Below are 19,289 nucleotides of genomic sequence, written 5' to 3'. Positions count from 1 at the left end.
GCAACGGAAATGGCCCCGCGTTAGTCTGGCTCTCAGGTGCAGAAACATTCTTGCGAAAAGATTTACTACCGTGATTCAGACGTCTATAAAAGTGCGAACGTTCGTCGAAATAAAAAAAAAAAAGCCTGCAAAAACGGGGGAAACGCGCGAGGCAGCAAATCCGTTATGATTTTCGTTCGCCGGCTGAAAAAGGACAAATTCGCGCGACACACCGGAAGCGTATGTAATCAGCATTAATCAAATCGTTGACGGGCTCGCAACAGTCAGATCTCCGCGGCAATGCAAACTTTGATCGTAATCGTGCGTTTTTAATACGCGTCAGGGGCGCGCGAATGTTATCAAGCATTTATGGATCTCGGTATAATTCATGAACGTTGATGGCAAACGTTTGAAATACGACCGCGGCGATATTAAAAATCACCGGTAGTCTGTAAACGGTTCGTTTCACGCTCGATTTCGTCGACAATTACTCGTCTGCTCCCGATTTAAACGAACGTTCCCACTTTCAAATTGCCATTCGTACCCTACGTACACTACGAGCCGCTTCGACTCCACGCCCTCGCATTTTCTGCACGAAACTCGGCGAGGTTCGCGGAATATAAATAACGTCAAACTGTCCGGAGCTTTAACATCCTCATCGCTTCTTCACAATCGCAGACGCTTCACCAGCTGACATTTTCCATTCGTAATTGGTCAAGAATCGAACAAAGCCGCGGACCGTTCGTTGAAATCGCTCAAAGGTCCCTGGGAACAAAACAGCGCACAAAGCTTCCTATAAATTCTGTGTGACCGTTTTTCATGCGGCTTGCCGAAACTGACTCGCGGTCGAGAAGAGAGAGAGAGAGAGAGAGTGAGGAGGGATTGGCGTGGCGGTTGGGGGCACAAAAAAAAAACGAGAAACAGAGAAAAAAAAATGCGAACGAATGAAAAAATAAAAAAAATTGCTAAAGTCGCGGTGGTAACAGCCGCTGACGGGGGCTGGCCCGATGATTGCGGCCGATCTCGCCAGGAGGGCGGGCGGCTTTTGAAAAATGACTGGCGGCTGCCGGAAAAAAAAGAGCGCCGAGGTCCGGTTTTGACGGTCCATTAACGAGAACGCGTGCCAGGCGCGGCTGTTGTACACGCGATAGCCGAGGCAACGAGGCTGGATATGATTGCAGTCGCGCAAATAGCGCAAATAGCACCAGCGGCCGCGTCGGTATTGCAATTAGTCGGTTAACCGCCCCTTAAACTCGCCAAGCTCCATACGCCATGGGTCCCATAAGGGAGCCTGACTGCGGTCCGGTTCGTTGCTGACTGCGTCCTCCGCGCGCGGCGTCGAAGGAGGGTTCGCGCAGGGTTGAACGGTAACGCCGGACAGGCATCGGAACGCCACCACCGCAGGTATCGGGCTCTGCGGACCTTGCAATTAACAAAACAGATTACGCTCAATCAACGGACACCTATACCCGTGCTCCAGCGTCCGTGTGTTGGGATCGTTTCACTGGGCTCCCAGTGCTCTTCCGCGGGTGCCTTCTGAGAGAACGCCGTTGGGTATGACGAGCAGTGGAACCCACCGGGTTGTCGGTCGTCGTCTCGTGGTCGATACAGCGCATCCGTTTGTACTGCGGCCAAGATCGTTCGACGAATTAGTTTCAGATGGTAGCGTATCCCTGATGCTGTCTGACGAGGGCAGATCGCGCGACGTCGCCGTGTAATATCGAAGTGGCGGAGTGGTTGAGGTTGCGGTAACAGCCGTCTTGTCATTGTGACGAGGCGATGGAGCTATCGAAACGGTGGGTGCGATAAGGGATCGCGAAATCAGCGGGTTTTGCGGAGAAATATCTCTGTAATATCTATGCACTACATCGTTGCTGAACAAGTGATTGAAAATTATGTTGTTGTTTAATTTTAGTGAATATCACGTTGGTAGAAACGGAAACATCAAACAGAATTCAAGTTTACTTAGACCGAGTTAGTTAGTATAATCCATGTACGGGTTATAGTAAGTGTTTCTCTAACTTGACAGTTAAATATTCGATTCCTCTTGTCTCGCGCTGAGGAAGGAACAGTTAATTCGATGAAATACGTTCGAAGTAGATAATAATGATTGATAGAATCTTTACCGTGCAGATTTGCCGGTGATTTCATTACACGTCATGTACGTCGAACGATCGAGTTTATCGCGTATCGCAATTCCCAAGGAAGCCGAGGTAGGCAAAAGCCAAATACGTCGCTCGGTTTCGCGCTCGGCTCCCATGAGTGTTGCACAAAAGTCGCGATCGATCCGAAGTATCGGCCCGTATGTTTGCGGAATTGCTCGCAACGGATTCGTTTCGCGGCGGCTCGATTATAATCGACTTTACCCAGCGTCCCACCCTCTCGCGCATAATGCGAAGTCGTTGCCAACGTACGGCCACGGGTCAACACCGGGTTAATTCAGTTTGCCAGCGATTTCCAATGCGCGTACCGTCGCCTCGCCTCGCCTCGCCTCGCCTCGCCTCGCCTTGGCCAACATCGAAACCCGCCTCTTTTCCTTTCACCGCCTTGCCACCGTTCGCCGACCAACCCCCTAATTCTGGCACGCCTGACTTTGCACAACCGGCCGTCGCCCGCACGGCGAAGGTGGCGAGTCGCAAATATTGATTTGACGACCGTAAGCTCGCGACGCGTTGATTTCTCCGTCCCAGCCAATTTGCGACCTTTTACGCTTTGTCCGTTTGACGGGGACGACGTCGAGGAAGCCACCGGCACTGGCCACCTTTGTGTCGCGACTCTTTCCGCGCATTCAGCGATTTCATTCTCTGGTGCGTCGGTCGTATTTTTTGCCGATGCTCCCGACCAGAACGATGACCAATCTGGGATCGTCGAACGAAATGGCAAGTATTAACATCGAATCGTATTCGAACAGGTCTAAACAACCGCGAGTTTCGCGAGTCGAAAGACTCCCGGATGTCATTCATAGGATGAAGAAACAAACCCCGTCGTCTCGATTCAAGGTAACGTCGCGAAACGGCGAGACGCATTCAGAAAGGCGAGAATGTCCGGGGAGAGACACGAGAAGTTACCACGCGCGATGAACAACGACGGCGGTTTCTTAGGTATCGGCAGAAAGGAGCCCGCGCCACGTTGGGGAGTACGGAAGAAATATGGCGGGTCGCGCGAGCAGGGTGAATGGGAACAGGGGTCTAAGCGCGAACAGAATCGCTGCTTTCCATTTCGCGGCGGCCATTGAATCGCGGGCTCCTCCGGCTAATCCATTAGGAAAATTAAGCGTGGGACGGGCCCTTCTTATTTCCTGAAGGAGCAACGTGTCCCCCGCCTCGGCTTTGTCAGACGCAACCCGACCCGCCACGGACCGTGGAGTAAGAAATAGGGGTGTCGCTTCTTTAAGCACGCACCGTGCCTCGCAGACGGGGCTAAGATAGTGGGAAGAAGCACGGGCGGAAAGAAGTGGATAAGATATCGGAGATGAGGGAATGGACGGTGATAAATAGTTATCCTTCGAGCGAGTTTCTCGACCACCCCTTCTCTTTTCATATCGAGGAGAGAGTTCGTGGGATAGTTCCTCGCTTTGGATTCGAGTGTTCGCTCTTTGCTCGATTAGGAGTCATTTGTGCGATTGCTTTCCACATTGGGCAATGCTGAGATTTATGCTAGAGTTTCTTGCGATTATACAGTTAACTTTAGTGTTTTTATTTCTTGTCAAGTGGCGTACGAAAATTCTCATCGACGAAACGTGTGAGACGTTCGCGTCGAATTCAATCGCGCTATCGATCGGCGTATCGATTCCGCTTCTGACGAAATAGGAATCGTAGAAATTTCATCGGATTGAACACGAAGTTGGACGTGTCTCGCACTTGGTACAGTATTAACAAAGTTTTCCACGCTACGCTGTATCCGCGCGTCGCAACTTTTCAAAGTTCCCGCGGACCGAGTATTAACGCAGCTAGAAAATTGAATTGGATGCCATCGCCCGCGAGTAGTAACGTTCTTTTAATTTTCTAACGATTAAAAGTTGCGCGTAGCTGCAAATGAGTTTCGAGAAACAAAGAGAAGATCTCCGTTTGAAATTTGGGAACCTCTCCGTGCCCAAACTTTTCCTTCCGCCACGACGTCGGCCATTAGCTCCACAATTTTCCAAGAACGCTAGCACTTTCGCTGGAAATTTTTAAACGAAGAATCGCGGACGATTACGCGGCGGAAAACATCAGCCAAGTTCAATCGAATTATATGAAAAAAACAGTCGGGCCAGTTATCGCTGAAGGAATTAAATTATCGCGGTACAAAACTGCCTAACTTCGTTAACACCTTCCGTGAGATACACATGCAAACAGAATTAAAGTTGTAACGAGCAAAGTGAAGGCGGATGGTAACCTCGTAATAGTGAAATTCTTCATTTCATAGTGTTAGAGTTAACTTACCGCACGACGGTTGATTATCGCGGAGTTTCTAACTATCTAAATGCATCATTCTTACCAATTAAAATTATCAAAAGGCAGAGGTTCCTTTACAATACCAAAATTGTCTTTCAGCAGAACTTGATTTTGCAAACAATTTTGGACTACAAAATCCCCGCCATCTCGCTAATGCCACGATCCACATTCTGCACGCGTAAACCGTCTCATGCGTGTAGTGGTAACGCACGAGCCGCGATACAAAGTAGGAAGAGAATGGGGCGGAAGTAACGCGTCGAAAAAGACTTATAAGTCGGGGGGTTGTAAAAACTGCTTTCCTGTTATTGACTTAGCGAGATATCGAGTCGGAACCGCGAAACGCTCGACAAGTTTCGGCGTTCGATCGGATGGCGACGTGCACGCGTGGTAGTCGGTTGTTTGCCCCGGAGCTAACACACGGATGGTTTTAGAATGCGATTCTTCCGAAATTGATTTTGGGTTTCCGCGAGATTGCTTCGATTTAGAGCGAATTGTCTTGGCCGCCTTAAGGTCGGCCCGATTGCGCCCTCGTACGCCCTACACTTTCGATCAGCTTAGAGCGCGGGAAAAGTTCCGCCGGCTTCAACGACTTCGGAACTCGTTGCTGGAACCGGGAGTATCCCGCGGAACTGACGTCTCGTTGTTCCCGTTCCTTTCTCCGCCCCTCATCCTATGGTGAACGAACGCGAGACGGAGAACCTGGGGTGGAGATTAAACCGATACACCATCTTGTCGCGGCGAGATTACGGTTTCTCTTTTAACGCGTTCCTTTTCCTCTTTTTTTTTTTACAGAGTACTAAATCTGAGTTCCGTGATTTAGATTTCGCGTCGTCTTGGAGGGGAAACGAAGTATCGTTCTTCTTTTTTTTACCGTGAATATTAGTTGATCGCGAAATTAAAACTACGTTGAACGATTTAGAGAGGATAGTATGATTTATAAAAAAATTTGTTCAATTTTAATACAGCACAGATGAATCTTTCGTTGCTCTTATACTTTTCGTTTTATTGCACCGTAATAGAACAGCTGAAAAATCCTGTGAATTGGTATAACCAGCACGTCCCTCTTTCTCTCTCTCTCATTTCAATCAATGCTCGCCACGTTTCGACTTACGACATCGTTTAAACGCAAGCTCGGAACCAGCCGAGGGGTACCACTTTCCCCCGCGACTTTCGATGCATTCCGAGCGCATCTGCTTCGGAAATCCCGTTCCTCGAGGAGTGTTGACAGATAGCTTAGGCGACAGTTGGCACCTGTCAGCTCGCAGGAAGGGCTGCATAATGATTTCGAGTGCCGTGGCAGTCTTCACGGTGTACGGTTGTCCACGCGCCTCTGCCTCGACGCCGCGGCGCGACTGCATTGTTTATGCAGGCGGAACAAAGTGCATGGTCAACACGACGTTACGAAGAAGAGAGTGTCTTAAGCGTATTCAAATTCCGTCGCGATGAAGACGCGCTCATAAAGGAGCAACGAGCTGCTCCCTTGAAATTCCTGCCCATTTTCGACCTCATTTGCCCTCGCTCTTTGCTTACCATTTTAAACGCTCGAACTCGCCGGCAGAAAATCAACGAATCGAGGCTGACGCTGCTTTTATAGTGGAACGCGATCGAATTCTTCGTGAATATTTTAGCGAAGACTCCGCGCGGTTCTCTTGTCGTTTACGAAACCAGCGTTACGTTCGAGAAAGCTACGAAAAGGAAAGCCAATGTTCAGCGACATAAATGTGCAAATAGAAGTTCCATTAACGAGAATGCGCGCGACAAATTCGGTCGTTCCACCCTTTAACAGGACGTGAAAAGGCGCCACGGTCAATTATGAAGGAATCCGTTGGAAAGTTCGTACGTAACTAAACGTTCAAAGGACCGTGTAGAGAGGATCGCGAACACGCAACGGGAATTTGAACGCCGCCTCTGGATATGCAACGCGCCTGCTTTAAGAATTTCGTCCGTGTTTAACCCGTTATTTCCAGTTTGATGTTGGAGTAGCGGTAGCGAGTTCCTGGAGTCGTTACTGCAACCTAGCAGCAGGTATATCAATATTTGGCAACAGTTGACGCGCGAGTGGCTGTTCCCCGTCGTTGCTTCATTATTTGCTCTTGTTTCTGCCACAATTAGTAATGGGACGGTAGCTTGACGGAGCTCACGAGTTTCAACGCAAACAGTCCAGGGGAACGTATTTAAGCCAGCTGAGTATGTTTCGCCCACCAATGGGAATAGTTGAGACGCCAGTCTTACGACTCCTATTCTGCTGTTAAACTTGAAGCTCATTTAGACAGTTTCAGCAGACGGGGATTACGGATCGTTTCTGTGATTTCGGATGGGTGATTTCTTGCCAACAACGCCGGGATAATTACACGCTGGGACGCGTTATGATTTATCACGGTTCTCGACTCGCTAGATGTCTTTTCCTTTTTTTTTTTTATCGTTTCGGCAAGGTCTTGCTGTTTGATTTTGAACATCAGCGATATCTGCACTGTGTCCATGCTTACGCAGCGTTCGTTGCAGAAACGAATTCCAAATAGAACTTTCGTGCAGACGTATAAGCTGCTGTTACGGATACAGTTTCAACAAATTGAGAAATTTGCTGTCTTTCTCTGTACAAATTACCAATCGAAATCGTTCGACGTGCACTACGCCAGTTGATAGATCAAACGAAATGCTCACGCAACGGTGTAGCGTACCAAATAAAGAGAGGCAACGTAAAATCGTACAGAGAGTGAAAAAGGAGAGACGTTAAAAGCAACGAGAATTGGATATCAAAAGTTCGCTTTATCGACCACAGGCACTGCTGCAATAGGATATACATTCTTAAATTCTCTTCTAAATTAAATCCGGGAAATCAATTCGCGTCGCGTAGTGTACGATTTCTTAATTTCCTTCTTGAGAATTATTTTTTAAGTGCAGTTACACATTGATTCGTAATTAATATTTCTGAGATTGAAGTCCACTGGAGGAATATAAATTAATACCCTGGAAAAATTTATAAAATTGAAGTAAGATTTATTTTTCAAATAAAACAGTAGTGCTTTTTTTAACTCCACATGACACAAAGTTGACAACTATGCAGCTGTTATAAAAAGCAGAAATAACACATAAAGGGTACCTTTGAGCACTTGTCAATGCGAACCTGAAGCGATCACTTTGATCCTTTGACATATTGCAACGCTGCACAATTGCTGTTGATTCCTTTTATAACGTTTATTTTTTCATTTGCCAACTCACGCTATTGTCATATTGATTTGACATGTAATTCAATTTAACAACAGCAATACATTTAAAATGGTACAATTTTATTCAAAAAGTCCGAGATACTCTACGCAGGATCAAATACATTCCAACTTTTGTCTGGAATTTCCGGAATACAATCAAGCACACAATAAAGACACGTTCCCAAAACATCGTCCTCACCGTACCACGCTTTCTTCTCATCTCTTCCTATTCACAGCCAGCAAAAAGCAACATCAAACTGCGCGGACCACCCCGTACACTTCAATCATCAGAGCAATCAACCATACTTGATCAATTCGAATCACGCGGCGTTCCTCGCGCAGACGACGCAGGCAAGACGGGCTCGCCACTCATTTACCTCCCAAGGTCCATTCAGAATCGCCACGTTACGATACGTTCTTTTTCGCCCTTACGTGACGGCAATTTCGCCGCTGCCATTTTCCACGGCAATCGATTAATCCGCCGCGAGAGCGTGGCGTTCCCTGTTGACGAAGGGCCAGCGCCGGATAGAAGCGGCGAGAGCAAGCAATTTCGCGGCGGAAAAAGTTTAATTACACCGGAGGACGGCGACATATTCCGGTGTAAACAGCCACGCGGAGGTTCGTAGCCGTGGCAGAGAAAGAAGACAGCTCCAGCAATGCTCGCGAACCTCGAAGCTGGATTCTTCCGCCGTCGAGACGCGAGACGGGTCGCTTGATCACCGGACGTCGTTTCGTTATCGTCGCCACCCTTTTCGTGCTGGTGCGCGTCGCGCCTCTTTTTATCTCGTACACACCGAGGGCCGTCGGGCTGGGTCGAGTTTAAATTGGTCCGCTTTCTGCCGGCAATCAAAGTCTAATCAAACTTTAACGAGTATCACGAATGCTCCCTGGACGATCGTCCGGCAACGGGAGTTGGCCGCGACCACGGTGTGCCCTCTGCAAAGGGTTACGTTGGATTTACGGCGCTTTAAAAATTTCAACGGCCAGTCAACGCTGCCGAATATGAACCGGTCGTCACAATACGCAACGGCTGAATTAAATTCCCTCCGTCGGTTCCCCGTTCGTCGTCGTTACTATTGATCGTCGAAATTACGGTTCAAAGGGTTGCGTGTACATTCGAAGGTAGATTGGAACGCTGAACGTCTAGATGGATATTCTTATTTCACTGTATTCGATATCTTTCTCGAGGCATCGAAAGTGGTTTAGTGAAATTCTGGGATTTTATAGCCGATTCGTTGATCATTCCATCACCTTTACACGAAAATATAAAAAAAAGTTTAGCTTGTTATTATACTTAACTTTCATCGAAGGATACACCAAGAAGACATGCTAACTTTTTTACGAATAATAACCGAGAAGATAGCAGAAAGTGTTCTGATTATAACGCATTTTGTTTCATCTCGATATCTTAAACGGTTCCAGAGATATGGGTATTTAAAGATTGAGCGCTCTAGACGCGCTGAGCGCTGGAGCGCGCCGATTTATGAATGGAGGTCGGCCATCTTTAAACAGCCGTGACCCACTTCTTTTACTGGAATGCATAGTAAATAGTAAAGTACCGTTACGCTGTCATATGTAACTGACCAGCGCACAGCTGATCCGCTTGGGGTAGGTCAGTGAATGAACGTGCGAGCGAGACTTCCGAGTGCGTGACAAGGACGAGAATAGGAAACTATTAGAAATTATCTTCGTCTTTACACGAAGATATCTCGAGAACGGGAAGAGATATCGACGTGAGACAAAAAGCATTTTACAGGGGAAGGTTCTCTGTTTCCAACGACCGCAGTTTCGTTAAAAAGTAGTTTGAAACGTAGGAACAGCGGTTCCTGAAAGTTTCATTAAATTTAATCCGTATTATTGGTACGTTTCTAAATGTTTTAATGCAAAACCGTGTAGTTTTAGGTAAATATTTTATAACAAGTATGTTAATAAGTATAGTTGACATTGAATGAGAGAGTAATAAGAGTCATCGGTTTCTCGAGTATTTATTTTTTCGCTTACATTGATTTACGTAATGAAATTGCTTAATGCGAGGGGTGTGATTTATCATAGTTGGACTGTAATTTTGTTATTACGAATAGGAAGATATTAGCATGTTTATGGGCATTAAGATTATGCGATTAAGAGTCGTATAGCAGTACTTAATGATGTTATTTAAATGATATCCATAAAATTTGTTCGAGGGGATGTTCTACACGCTCCGGAACAATATTCAACGGTAATTTTATCAATCGGTTTATCTTCGGATTTAAATTTAAACTGAATATTCTCTTCGCGTAGCCGTAATTAAATTCATTCAGTTTGAAACCCTCTGTATAGTGCTGTATTTAAATGACTGATCAAATTAATTAATTAAAATATCCACGACCGCGGTTACATTAATTCAGTGAATAAAACCTGATCGTCTTTGAGTTAGTGGAGCTTATAATTATTAATATTCAACGACTTTCGTGTTTTGAATCCACGTTTTCGTACATCAAATTGACAGTGCGACGTATATTGAAAACATTTGATCAGAGTTGCGCGATTGAAAATTGAGCTACACAGTCACGTACGCGATTATTCGAATATCACACAGGAGGGAGGTTCGGTGGAAAATTGCTATCTGCGATCAGGCAATATTTTAATTAATTTCGCTGCAGACCAGAACGCCGAGCAATTTCTTTTTATCAAAATCGTAGACAAACTCGGAATTTCATTTTTTATTTTATTCAGAGACATAATATTGCTTAGAGTAACGCCTATATTCCCGGTTGATGCAATTAAATTCCGCAACACCGGCCAGGCCGAATTAAACGGAGCCACGGGGCTGCGGATGTAAATGTAACGGGCGGCGTTGGAAAAGAACGCTGCTGAACCGCCATCCCTGCGTTATTTAATTCAATTCCGTGGTACGCTCCCCGACGAACTCGCGGCGCAACACCGCGCATGCCGGCTCGTCTCTCGCGGAATTTCGGATGATAATAATTCCGCGGCGTTTCTGTTGCGTCAACGCGCGATGTCGCGAATCAAGGACCGTAAATTGTCCCCCCGATCCCCTCCCCGGGGTTATAAGACACGGGTTAATCATCGCGGCACGCGTTTCAATTCTGCCTATTGTTTGCTAATTAGCAGAAGATTATTGCGTTTCGAGAGGTTCGAGTGATTCGCCGACTCGTGTTCTATAATTACGCACAGCCGTGAATACGTACTCGCGCGTGTTCCGCGTACTCCGCTCTGCTAATTAACGAATTAATCTGAACATTTTTAGCGGAGTCTGTAAATCGTCATCATTCGTATCGAACAATTCGATATTAAAAATTGAATTTCGAAGTAAATTTTTTTAGACGTCTTGATATTTTTCGTAAACATCTGGTCTAGTTAATTTTCATCGCTAAATCTAGGAAGAAGTTTGATCATTTTTTTGTAGGAATAAATGGTAGTTAAATACTGCAATGTTCCGTGAACAGGATAGAAAGAATAAGGTATTAGAGTAGCTAGAAAAAAAGAAACGAAACCTTAACGTTATCAACGTTAATAGAATAGCGCTGGCTCTAACGAAGCGTTTCATTATTCGACGGAGGTTTCTAAAATCTTGCGAACGATACTAGAAGAGCAGGGGAACCTGATATCCATCGTAACTGGTTAGAGAGCGGTATGAATTTTTCGAACAACTTAACATTCCTCTCGCAAAACTATTCCGCTTCAACTTTTGCACGACCGCGCATCGTTTCCACGGAACAGTAAGCTTTCCACAGTTTCATACTTCTCCCTCGTTCTCTTTACCCTGTATTTTTTGCGTCGCACGCGCGCGCCCCGTCCCCCGCCTCTTTCGCCCCCTTATTTCTTTTTTTCCTCCTTTCGTTTCTTTTTTTTTTTTTTTCTTTTCTTTCGACGAGCATTAAAACGGAAATGCAACCGGAAAGAGCGCGCTGTTCGAGACGCGAACGGCCTCTGCGCTTGAAATTTAAACGTCTGTTCTCGCGCATAAATTCAAGGAGCCGGCATTAGTCAAATTCTCGAGTTGCTTCTTGGCTCGAGCGTCCGAAGGGACAAAAAACCGCTAGACTAATTGACCGGCTGCGGTGCCGCAATCTAAATGCAGTAGCCGCCGTTACGAGGCAATGAACAGTTTATAAACCCATAAAACGTTCTTATGGGGGAAGCTTTTAAAACTCTTGAGCGATTTTATTCTCGGTCCTTTCAATTTTCTCGATCCACCTCGCACGTCTAAGGGCAGTTCTCTTAAAACGCGCGACAATGCTCTGCGGTATTCGTGCACTTATTACAACGTTTCAAGAAAGATCGTCGGCAGTAAAAAAATAATATCGATTAATTTTATTGCATCAATGTATGAGGTTTGTCTTCCTTATCTTTAAGCGATACGATATTATTCTCTGTTCACTATAGAGGCACCATATAGAATCGAAACTACCTGCAGTAATTACAGGGTAATCTAGTTGCAAATAAAAGATTTTAATTTAGCCGAACTGAACTAAAATAGAAATCTACCGTGCGAGAAGACTACAGTGACAAACGTGCAAAACGATTTGTTTGTAAAACACGTTTATCCAGCGCGGACAAAACGCGAGTAATAATCTACTGACAATAACGTTTCGTTACTTTTCAATATTCGTAAATTCCGATTTTCGATTCTGGATTAAAATCTGGCCCCGTTCGAACGCCTGTTCTTCGTTAACGCCTTGCTCTCGTATAGCTGCGTCGACGTACAGGGAATAAGTCCGCGTACGGCGGTCGTTATCGCGCAGTCGCTTTTTAAAAACGTTCGATTCGAAGGCAAGATGCGCAGATCGAAATTGAATATTTCAATAAGCTTACCGCGCGATTCTCTCCGTCGCTGGTATCGCGATTTATTATTTACGGCTGCGTTGGCTCGCGTTTATTTCGGACCGTAGGCTGTTCGCGAATTTATCGATTTTGTTTTATGAAGTTTTCAAATATGCCCACGGCGAACGAGAAGGCGCAATGAATGCAAAATTTCGGTGGAAATGAGAGGGATTCGGTCCTGAATCGATAAGCTCCAAATACTCGATCGTATAATACGGTATTAGTATGCGCGTCACTAATTTTCATATTTTTCAATGAAAACGTTCAAAACAAAATGTCTCTCTCGCTTAGATATATAATTTTTTTATCTCTGATTTAATATTCCTTACTCTCTAAGTAAAAAAAAAAAACCAAGCACTATAGAAAGATTTTCCAAACGCTAACTCGTTAACTCCAACGTTGTATCTTGCAAACATTTATTCCCAATACACGATCCAATAAAATATATCAAAAGTTTATACTGTTAAATACAATTTTACGGAGAACGCGTGTTACAATAGCCGCCATTTCCTTTCATAGCTGTTCATATTTACTGTTACCAAAAGTCGATCGTTTTCTTGTTCGCCGCGCACACAACCAACCATGAGTTCCCAACGCGAGAGTTCGATTATTATAGAAGTTTATGGTTACATGCAGTGCTGCGTGTGAGTTGCTATTATAACGCTTACTTTTATAGAAGCTACCTTTATAGTCTGATACCTGGACCGTTATGGAACTAACTTCGCCAACCGTTCGTATCGTAAACCAATCGTTTTAACGACTAGTCGGATGAAAAATTGTATCTTACCGACAACGCATTCGCGGCTATCAAAAATTTCATTCGATCTCGAATAAAAGTTACGCGCGATCCGCTAAGATCTCTACCAGTTGCGATTTATTGTCGGCTCTGCGAGTGTCTTTGGAAAGTGGCCAATTAATAGCTGAACGAGTAATCCGTTCGCACGGGGCGGCGGGCAAACACGCGGGCGCAACGAAATTAAACAGCCTTATTAATACCAGGCAAACGTTCCCGCGCAAACACCAATTAGCGGGCATGATACCGTGGCGGAAAAATCGCCGCGCGTACCGGGCATCGGCCGTTTAATAATTTACAACGGCGGGCACGCGGCAGAATTTACAACGCGCGACATCGCCGCGACTAGCTTTAGCCCGATTAAAGCCGAAAGCGACGCGGCGGCTCCTAACGGCTGATTTACGATTCAACCCCCGCAGCGGCTGGTGCACACGCTTCCACGCCTCTGCGCGCACGCACCGTTGAAAGTCCGTAGAACCGTTTTGCGTCATATGCGTAGAAATAAACGAACAATATGTTATTTGTGGTAATTACGAGTCAGCTTCGGCGGAAAGGGGCTTACTTTGATCGGGAACGCTCGCTGGATTTGGTGTACAGGTTCAGAGGATTGATCGACGCAGAACATTTTGTACACGATACGCGGTTGCATCGTAATGGCGTCAGAATTGACATATCTTCGATAATTATCGGCCCTGCTTATTAAGCGCACCCGCGCAAAGAGTACGCGTGCAGGTAATTACGCGGTCGGAAGTGGCACGAACATTGACAGTAGCAAAAAGGAGGAGGATAAATATTGTATGATGATGTTAATACTTTTAATTCTGTGGTATCGGTGTTAATTGGATTTTCCGATTGAGGTTTAAATAGACAGTTGATGCAATGAGTTTGGGTATTAAAGTAATTATTAAAATTAATATATAATATTGCTTTTCTGTCTCTTTCTATATTTTTCTCTCTATGATTTCATGTAATTAATTGGTCCTGGGTATTGACATTTCCAAGAATGATTAATTTCGATATTTGATATAATATTCAGCTAATATCTGTACATATTTAGTTCAACCTAGCTTGATTCACGCACAAACTTTGTATTTACTTAAATTTTTTATTTCGTAATAGAACACATGTGCGGAGGTGTTAAAAATTTGCAATTAATATTTTATTTTGCCATAATTTTTTAAATGCTTTACAAAAAGGAGTCAATTAATAACAAATGTTTAGTTGTCCATCAATAAAAACGAGAGGCAAGCATCGTCAACGAAAAGAAAAGCGAGGATCGACGTGCACGTGAAACTAGAGTTGGTTGTCTGACCAGTGGTTGATCGAATCCACTAGCTCCGTATCCGAAGCACTGGTGCAACATCAACAATATCGTTGTCAATAAAGCAACGCTAACAGCATAATTGCATGACGGAATTCAATTAAACAATTACGCATAGGATGTCTTCCACAAACGTAGCGTATATTAGTAACTTAATAAATAACTGGCGTACAATAATTAAGTCAATAATGAGGTAATTCGATTAAAGCTACGTGTACGCGTATACGTTGCTAATAATACGAAAATGTGCATCATCGATAGCCGCGCGATACTGACGTGCGTGGTATTTTTAATAATTACCTAAATATAGGCTGAACGATGCGTCACGACTATAATTGATATAACGCAGTGCTATAAATAATTAAAAGTAACTGCCACCCCCCGCAAACATGCGTGTTCCCACTTCAATCATTCGTCCCGCATTTATTAGCCTCGCAAAACGTAAAACGTATCTTTCGCGTTACACGACCCCTCTACCACGCCAGGCTTAAACGCGAAACGGCGAATGGGACACGTAACCGGCCAGCAGGCGTTGCCAAAACGGCGAACAATGCCAGCGTAGCAATAAATTTAGCAAAATCGAAACGATCGCGGCGCGCGGACGTTCTCCCCAGCAAAAGGGTGGAAAAAAAAAATAGGGCGAACGGGCGGCGAGATGGGTAAAAATATACTTGCCGCGATAATCGGTAAGCGAGCGGGCGAAACCGTGGTAGGAGGGCGGCGAGCGGATAGGTAAGCCCGATAGAGAAGTTCCGGTTGATCGAGCATTTTGCATTGCTGCCGTGACAGGGAACACAGACGCGTCGATGCTGAGCCCGTTGCTGCTGGGCCTGGCAGCAACAGCGACCCTTTTGGCCCTGGCCGTAGCTGGTATCCTGGCGGCGCTCTACCGGAAGCACTCGAAAGGCCGGCCCGGAAGTCCAAAGCACGCTCCCATCGTGAGCGAGCCACCTAATGCAGGTGCAACTACTCCGGTACACCCACAGACAAAGCAGGCGGTCGATGACATCGATCCGGACATCATACCCAACGAGTATGGTGAGTCCACGGGTTTCCGATTGTTCGAAACGCGCGCCAAATTACGGCCTACGTGCACACAAGGCGCCCGTAAAAGCGCCACTATATACGCACGCATACGTACGTGCATATACGTGCATACGGACACCAGCGCGTTCCTATATGTGCACCTATACAACGGTGTTCGCGTAGCTTCTCTAGGTTATAGTATTACTGGAGCATCGACCGTATTTTATGCAACGCATTTCGTTAATGCCATTCGAAAGTTCGTCGATCGTCTGATCGCACACTTTTTATTGGCTTGGCAATGGTATTTTAGGGCTGAGAATGTTTCAGTCTCACCTGTGTCACCTTGCATTATCGACCTGCTCGATTCTATCTTAACCAAGATCACCAGACAGATTATTGTTAGAATGGAAGAGAAAAGTTTTTTCGAGGATTTATGTTGGTTTATAACATTTGGCCTGTTTCCATTGGGCAGATTTATAAATGAGAATTTAATAGATTTTCGTCGGAGGGAAGTATTTCGAAATGAATTTTTTTTCATCGAGAATCCTATATCGACAAATTATTGATATTTTCTCGGTGCGTTACTATTTTTTGAAGCTCCGAATATCCATTTTCACTGCGAACTCGTTTATTTGAAAATCGTGGATTTGCGATTTATTCGTTAAACGTTTACAGGTTATCGACGAAACACTGGCGTCAAATATTAGATCCCATTTGTGTTACGCTATATTTTCGGTACACGGTGTGCAAAATATTCAAAGCACGAAGGAATAACATTTGTTGCAAACGCGGAAGCGTTTTAAATTTAGCGCAAAATTTTACAGTCCTCTGGAAAAAAAACAGCGTTATTCAACCGAACGACCCTTTACGATTTATTTTCAGCTTCATTGTCAATTTATACGCTTTTGTCGCGCATATTCCTTTATTTCGATTCTAATGGCGGCGGGGGTTCAATTTTCGAAAACGTATCGCGATGAGGAACAGAGGAAAAGCGACACGGATACCACGGCGCGTCGTCCTTTTCCATTCAAATTACCGGGCACGTTAATAGCGACTGCTTTAACGTTCTTTCTCCGTCAAAGATATTTCCGCGTCGCGTAGCAATGAATTTCGAAATGCATTGTCAGGTTAAATTGATACGCTTCGATACACATTAATAGATCGGAAATGCGATGGCTTTATCCACAATGAACAGTGATCAATGCGTGGTCATCAAACTCCTACATGATTATCTCGGTATTAACGCGTACGAAAGCGAGCTAGCTGATCGCTCGAACTTTTCCACTGCGATAAACGGAGAGAAAAAATGAACGAAATGATTCGAGATCGAATTTCTTTCTCTGCACAAAATGATAAGAATGAACCACGAGAATTAGTGCAAATAAAACTTGTAAACGCACACGTTATGCTTCGTAGCGGAATTAAGTGGAACGTTCCAAAAAAAAGTATGACTCGTAGTAGTCGTTAAGTGGATAATAAAGCCGATGCTCCGGTTGTAAGCTTCTGGCCTGTTGTCCACGCGATGAGATCGGTCTTGTCTAGGTTTAATCGACTAATCTGCTTAGCGAGCGCGGGACTTTTGCACGGCTTCCTTTGAATCTGTTCGCAGAGAGAAGACCGCTAACGTACACCCCGATATATAAGACACCACCGCAGCGGAGAAAGAAGGATCGGCTGATGGACGACGCGATCTCGCCTGAGAAAAGGCCGATCGTCCAGCACGGTCTGGACCTACCCCCGGACCCGATGCTGACCGACTGTCTGCCAGCGCCCAATATAAATTACCCCCAGAATCACGTGCCCCAAGCGAACGCTTACAGCAACTCACCCACCATGGCGGACTTCAAGCAGATGGCAATGGACGATTATAATAAACGGAACAAACAAAACGTGAGTTTCCGCGGGATCGATGCGCCACCGGATCACGCGCGATTTATACGATTTTATTTAAACGCCAGTAAACAGTAAGAAGTTAAATATTTCCCGTTAGCGCGAGCAAATGTATTTACCAGTTAACTTTCGCGCGTTCAAATATTAACTTTACAAACGGGACGACGAATTCCATTGGAAATTCAGATTTACGCGACTTAAATGAAACTTGGAGAAAGAGTCGTCGAACGCTGCGATACCGTGCCACTGTTCCGTAGCAACAATTCGCAAGCGACTAACATTTCCATTGTAAATTCCAATCGGAAAAGAGAAACACACGGGACAGATTTGAAGGGGGAAGGAAAAAATCTCCAAGATCGTTCGGAATTCGTTCCTCCTCCTCTTTCTCGTTCCACCGCGTTCCACGGCCGGCATTCGCTGGCGCGAGGGAAAAATAACGAGAGTACGTCCGCGCGCAGATGGAGATAGCCGATACGCCGGAAACGGAACTGATCGATCCGCCAAGCAGGCCATATAAATCATTCCGACAATTAGCCTCGTAAACTCATTACGGTCTGTAAATTTAATCGGGCCTCTTTTTTAGCGATATCTAGTAGAGTGTATTTAGTTGAAGCCGTTTGATTAATGAGAAGCAATTAACGCTTCCCCCAGCCACCGGAAGGGGGTGGATCGTAACCAGGCGGCAGGGGAGGCGCGCGAATTAGCGGACGGACGATCGATAAAACGCGATACGATATTCAACAGGGAGATCGTGTTCTTTCCTATATATTTCTGTTTTTTCGTCTTCTTTTCTTTCCCCCACGGACGGTGGAACTAATAGAATCGATCCTCCCTCGTCGACGCGACTTCGTTTCTTTACCGCGACCAATCTTCCTCCTCCGTTTCGCGTAACCGAATCGACAAGCTTGTTTTAAATATATTCGAAGTTTCGAAGACGACCACGGGTAACCGGAACACCGGCCAAGAAGAGGGATCGCTCGCTTTTAATATGCGCCAGGCTTCCACTTTAACTTTTCCGGTTTAGCGAAGCCTTGGGTTATCTGCGCTTCCGCGAGTTTAATTACGTCGAAGTTTCTTCGATAATTCGAGAGGGCCAGTCCCGATGCGCGTAACTCGTCTCGAACTCGGCTTCCGTTTCCCTTCGACACTGGTCGCGTTCCATTAAGTGGCTGAATAATTTTAATGCCCCTTCACCGTCCACACCCCGAAAACCGCCTCTGCCCGCCGCCATCGCCGCGGCCAGCATTACCGGACCTTTTCATTAACTGACCCGATATTCCCTCTGGATGTTTTCGTTCCGGTGTTTTTGTTTTTCTCGGAATTACGTAGACCACAGTGGGTTTCGATTATTTTCGTCCGCGCTCGCTCCCCGTCGCGGCTGTTCCATTATTAATTCCGACCCCGAATTTGCAATTTTCACAAGCATCGATGCATTTGCATTCACCGTGCTCGCCTTCTCTTTCGCTCACGCCGCCGCGTACCCCGTCTTCTCGTATTCCCAGATATTTTGCCCGGAATATTTGGTTATTTCTGCGACGAATAGTTTATGCAGTTCCTGCGATACAGATTATTACCCGCTGACCGGAAATTTCGTTCGTACGCGACTAACGTCGAAAGATTATCCCGGGTGAGCGGGGAAGCTAATCTGTTTCAACAGGAGTAGCCTGTTATTTTTTTTTTTTTTTTTTTGCGGAAAATTTAAAGCGACGGGCTCAACTTTTGCGTGATCGTATTAAATTTTGCGAGCTGAAAAAAAATGTGAGAAGCGCGCACTAGCACAATGCGAAAATGTACAAATTTAATTAACGTCG

General features: G+C 45.4%; 2 protein-coding genes across 2 annotated transcripts in view; one reads left to right on the top strand and one right to left on the bottom strand.

Moving 5' to 3' along the window:
- The window catches only part of LOC143422656 (uncharacterized), a 431,772-nt gene that overhangs the window by 157,012 nt on the left and 255,471 nt on the right, over window positions 1–19,289 (bottom strand). The gene's annotated exons all lie outside the window — the stretch shown is intronic.
- Window positions 1–19,289, top strand: part of LOC143423148 (neural cell adhesion molecule 2) — a 120,908-nt gene that overhangs the window by 100,641 nt on the left and 978 nt on the right. The window contains exons 10-11 of the mRNA XM_076894254.1: window positions 15,352–15,600; window positions 17,198–17,478. Coding sequence (XP_076750369.1) covers window positions 15,352–15,600; window positions 17,198–17,478 — 530 coding nt within the window. The remainder of the gene's footprint in view (window positions 1–15,351; window positions 15,601–17,197; window positions 17,479–19,289) is intronic.

Source organism: Xylocopa sonorina, chromosome 4 (genome assembly GCF_050948175.1).
Source record: "Xylocopa sonorina isolate GNS202 chromosome 4, iyXylSono1_principal, whole genome shotgun sequence".
Taxonomy (NCBI): Eukaryota; Metazoa; Arthropoda; class Insecta; order Hymenoptera; family Apidae; genus Xylocopa; species Xylocopa sonorina.
The sequence above is the reverse complement of the archived record's forward strand: the minus strand, read 5'-3'. Positions and strand labels throughout refer to the sequence as shown.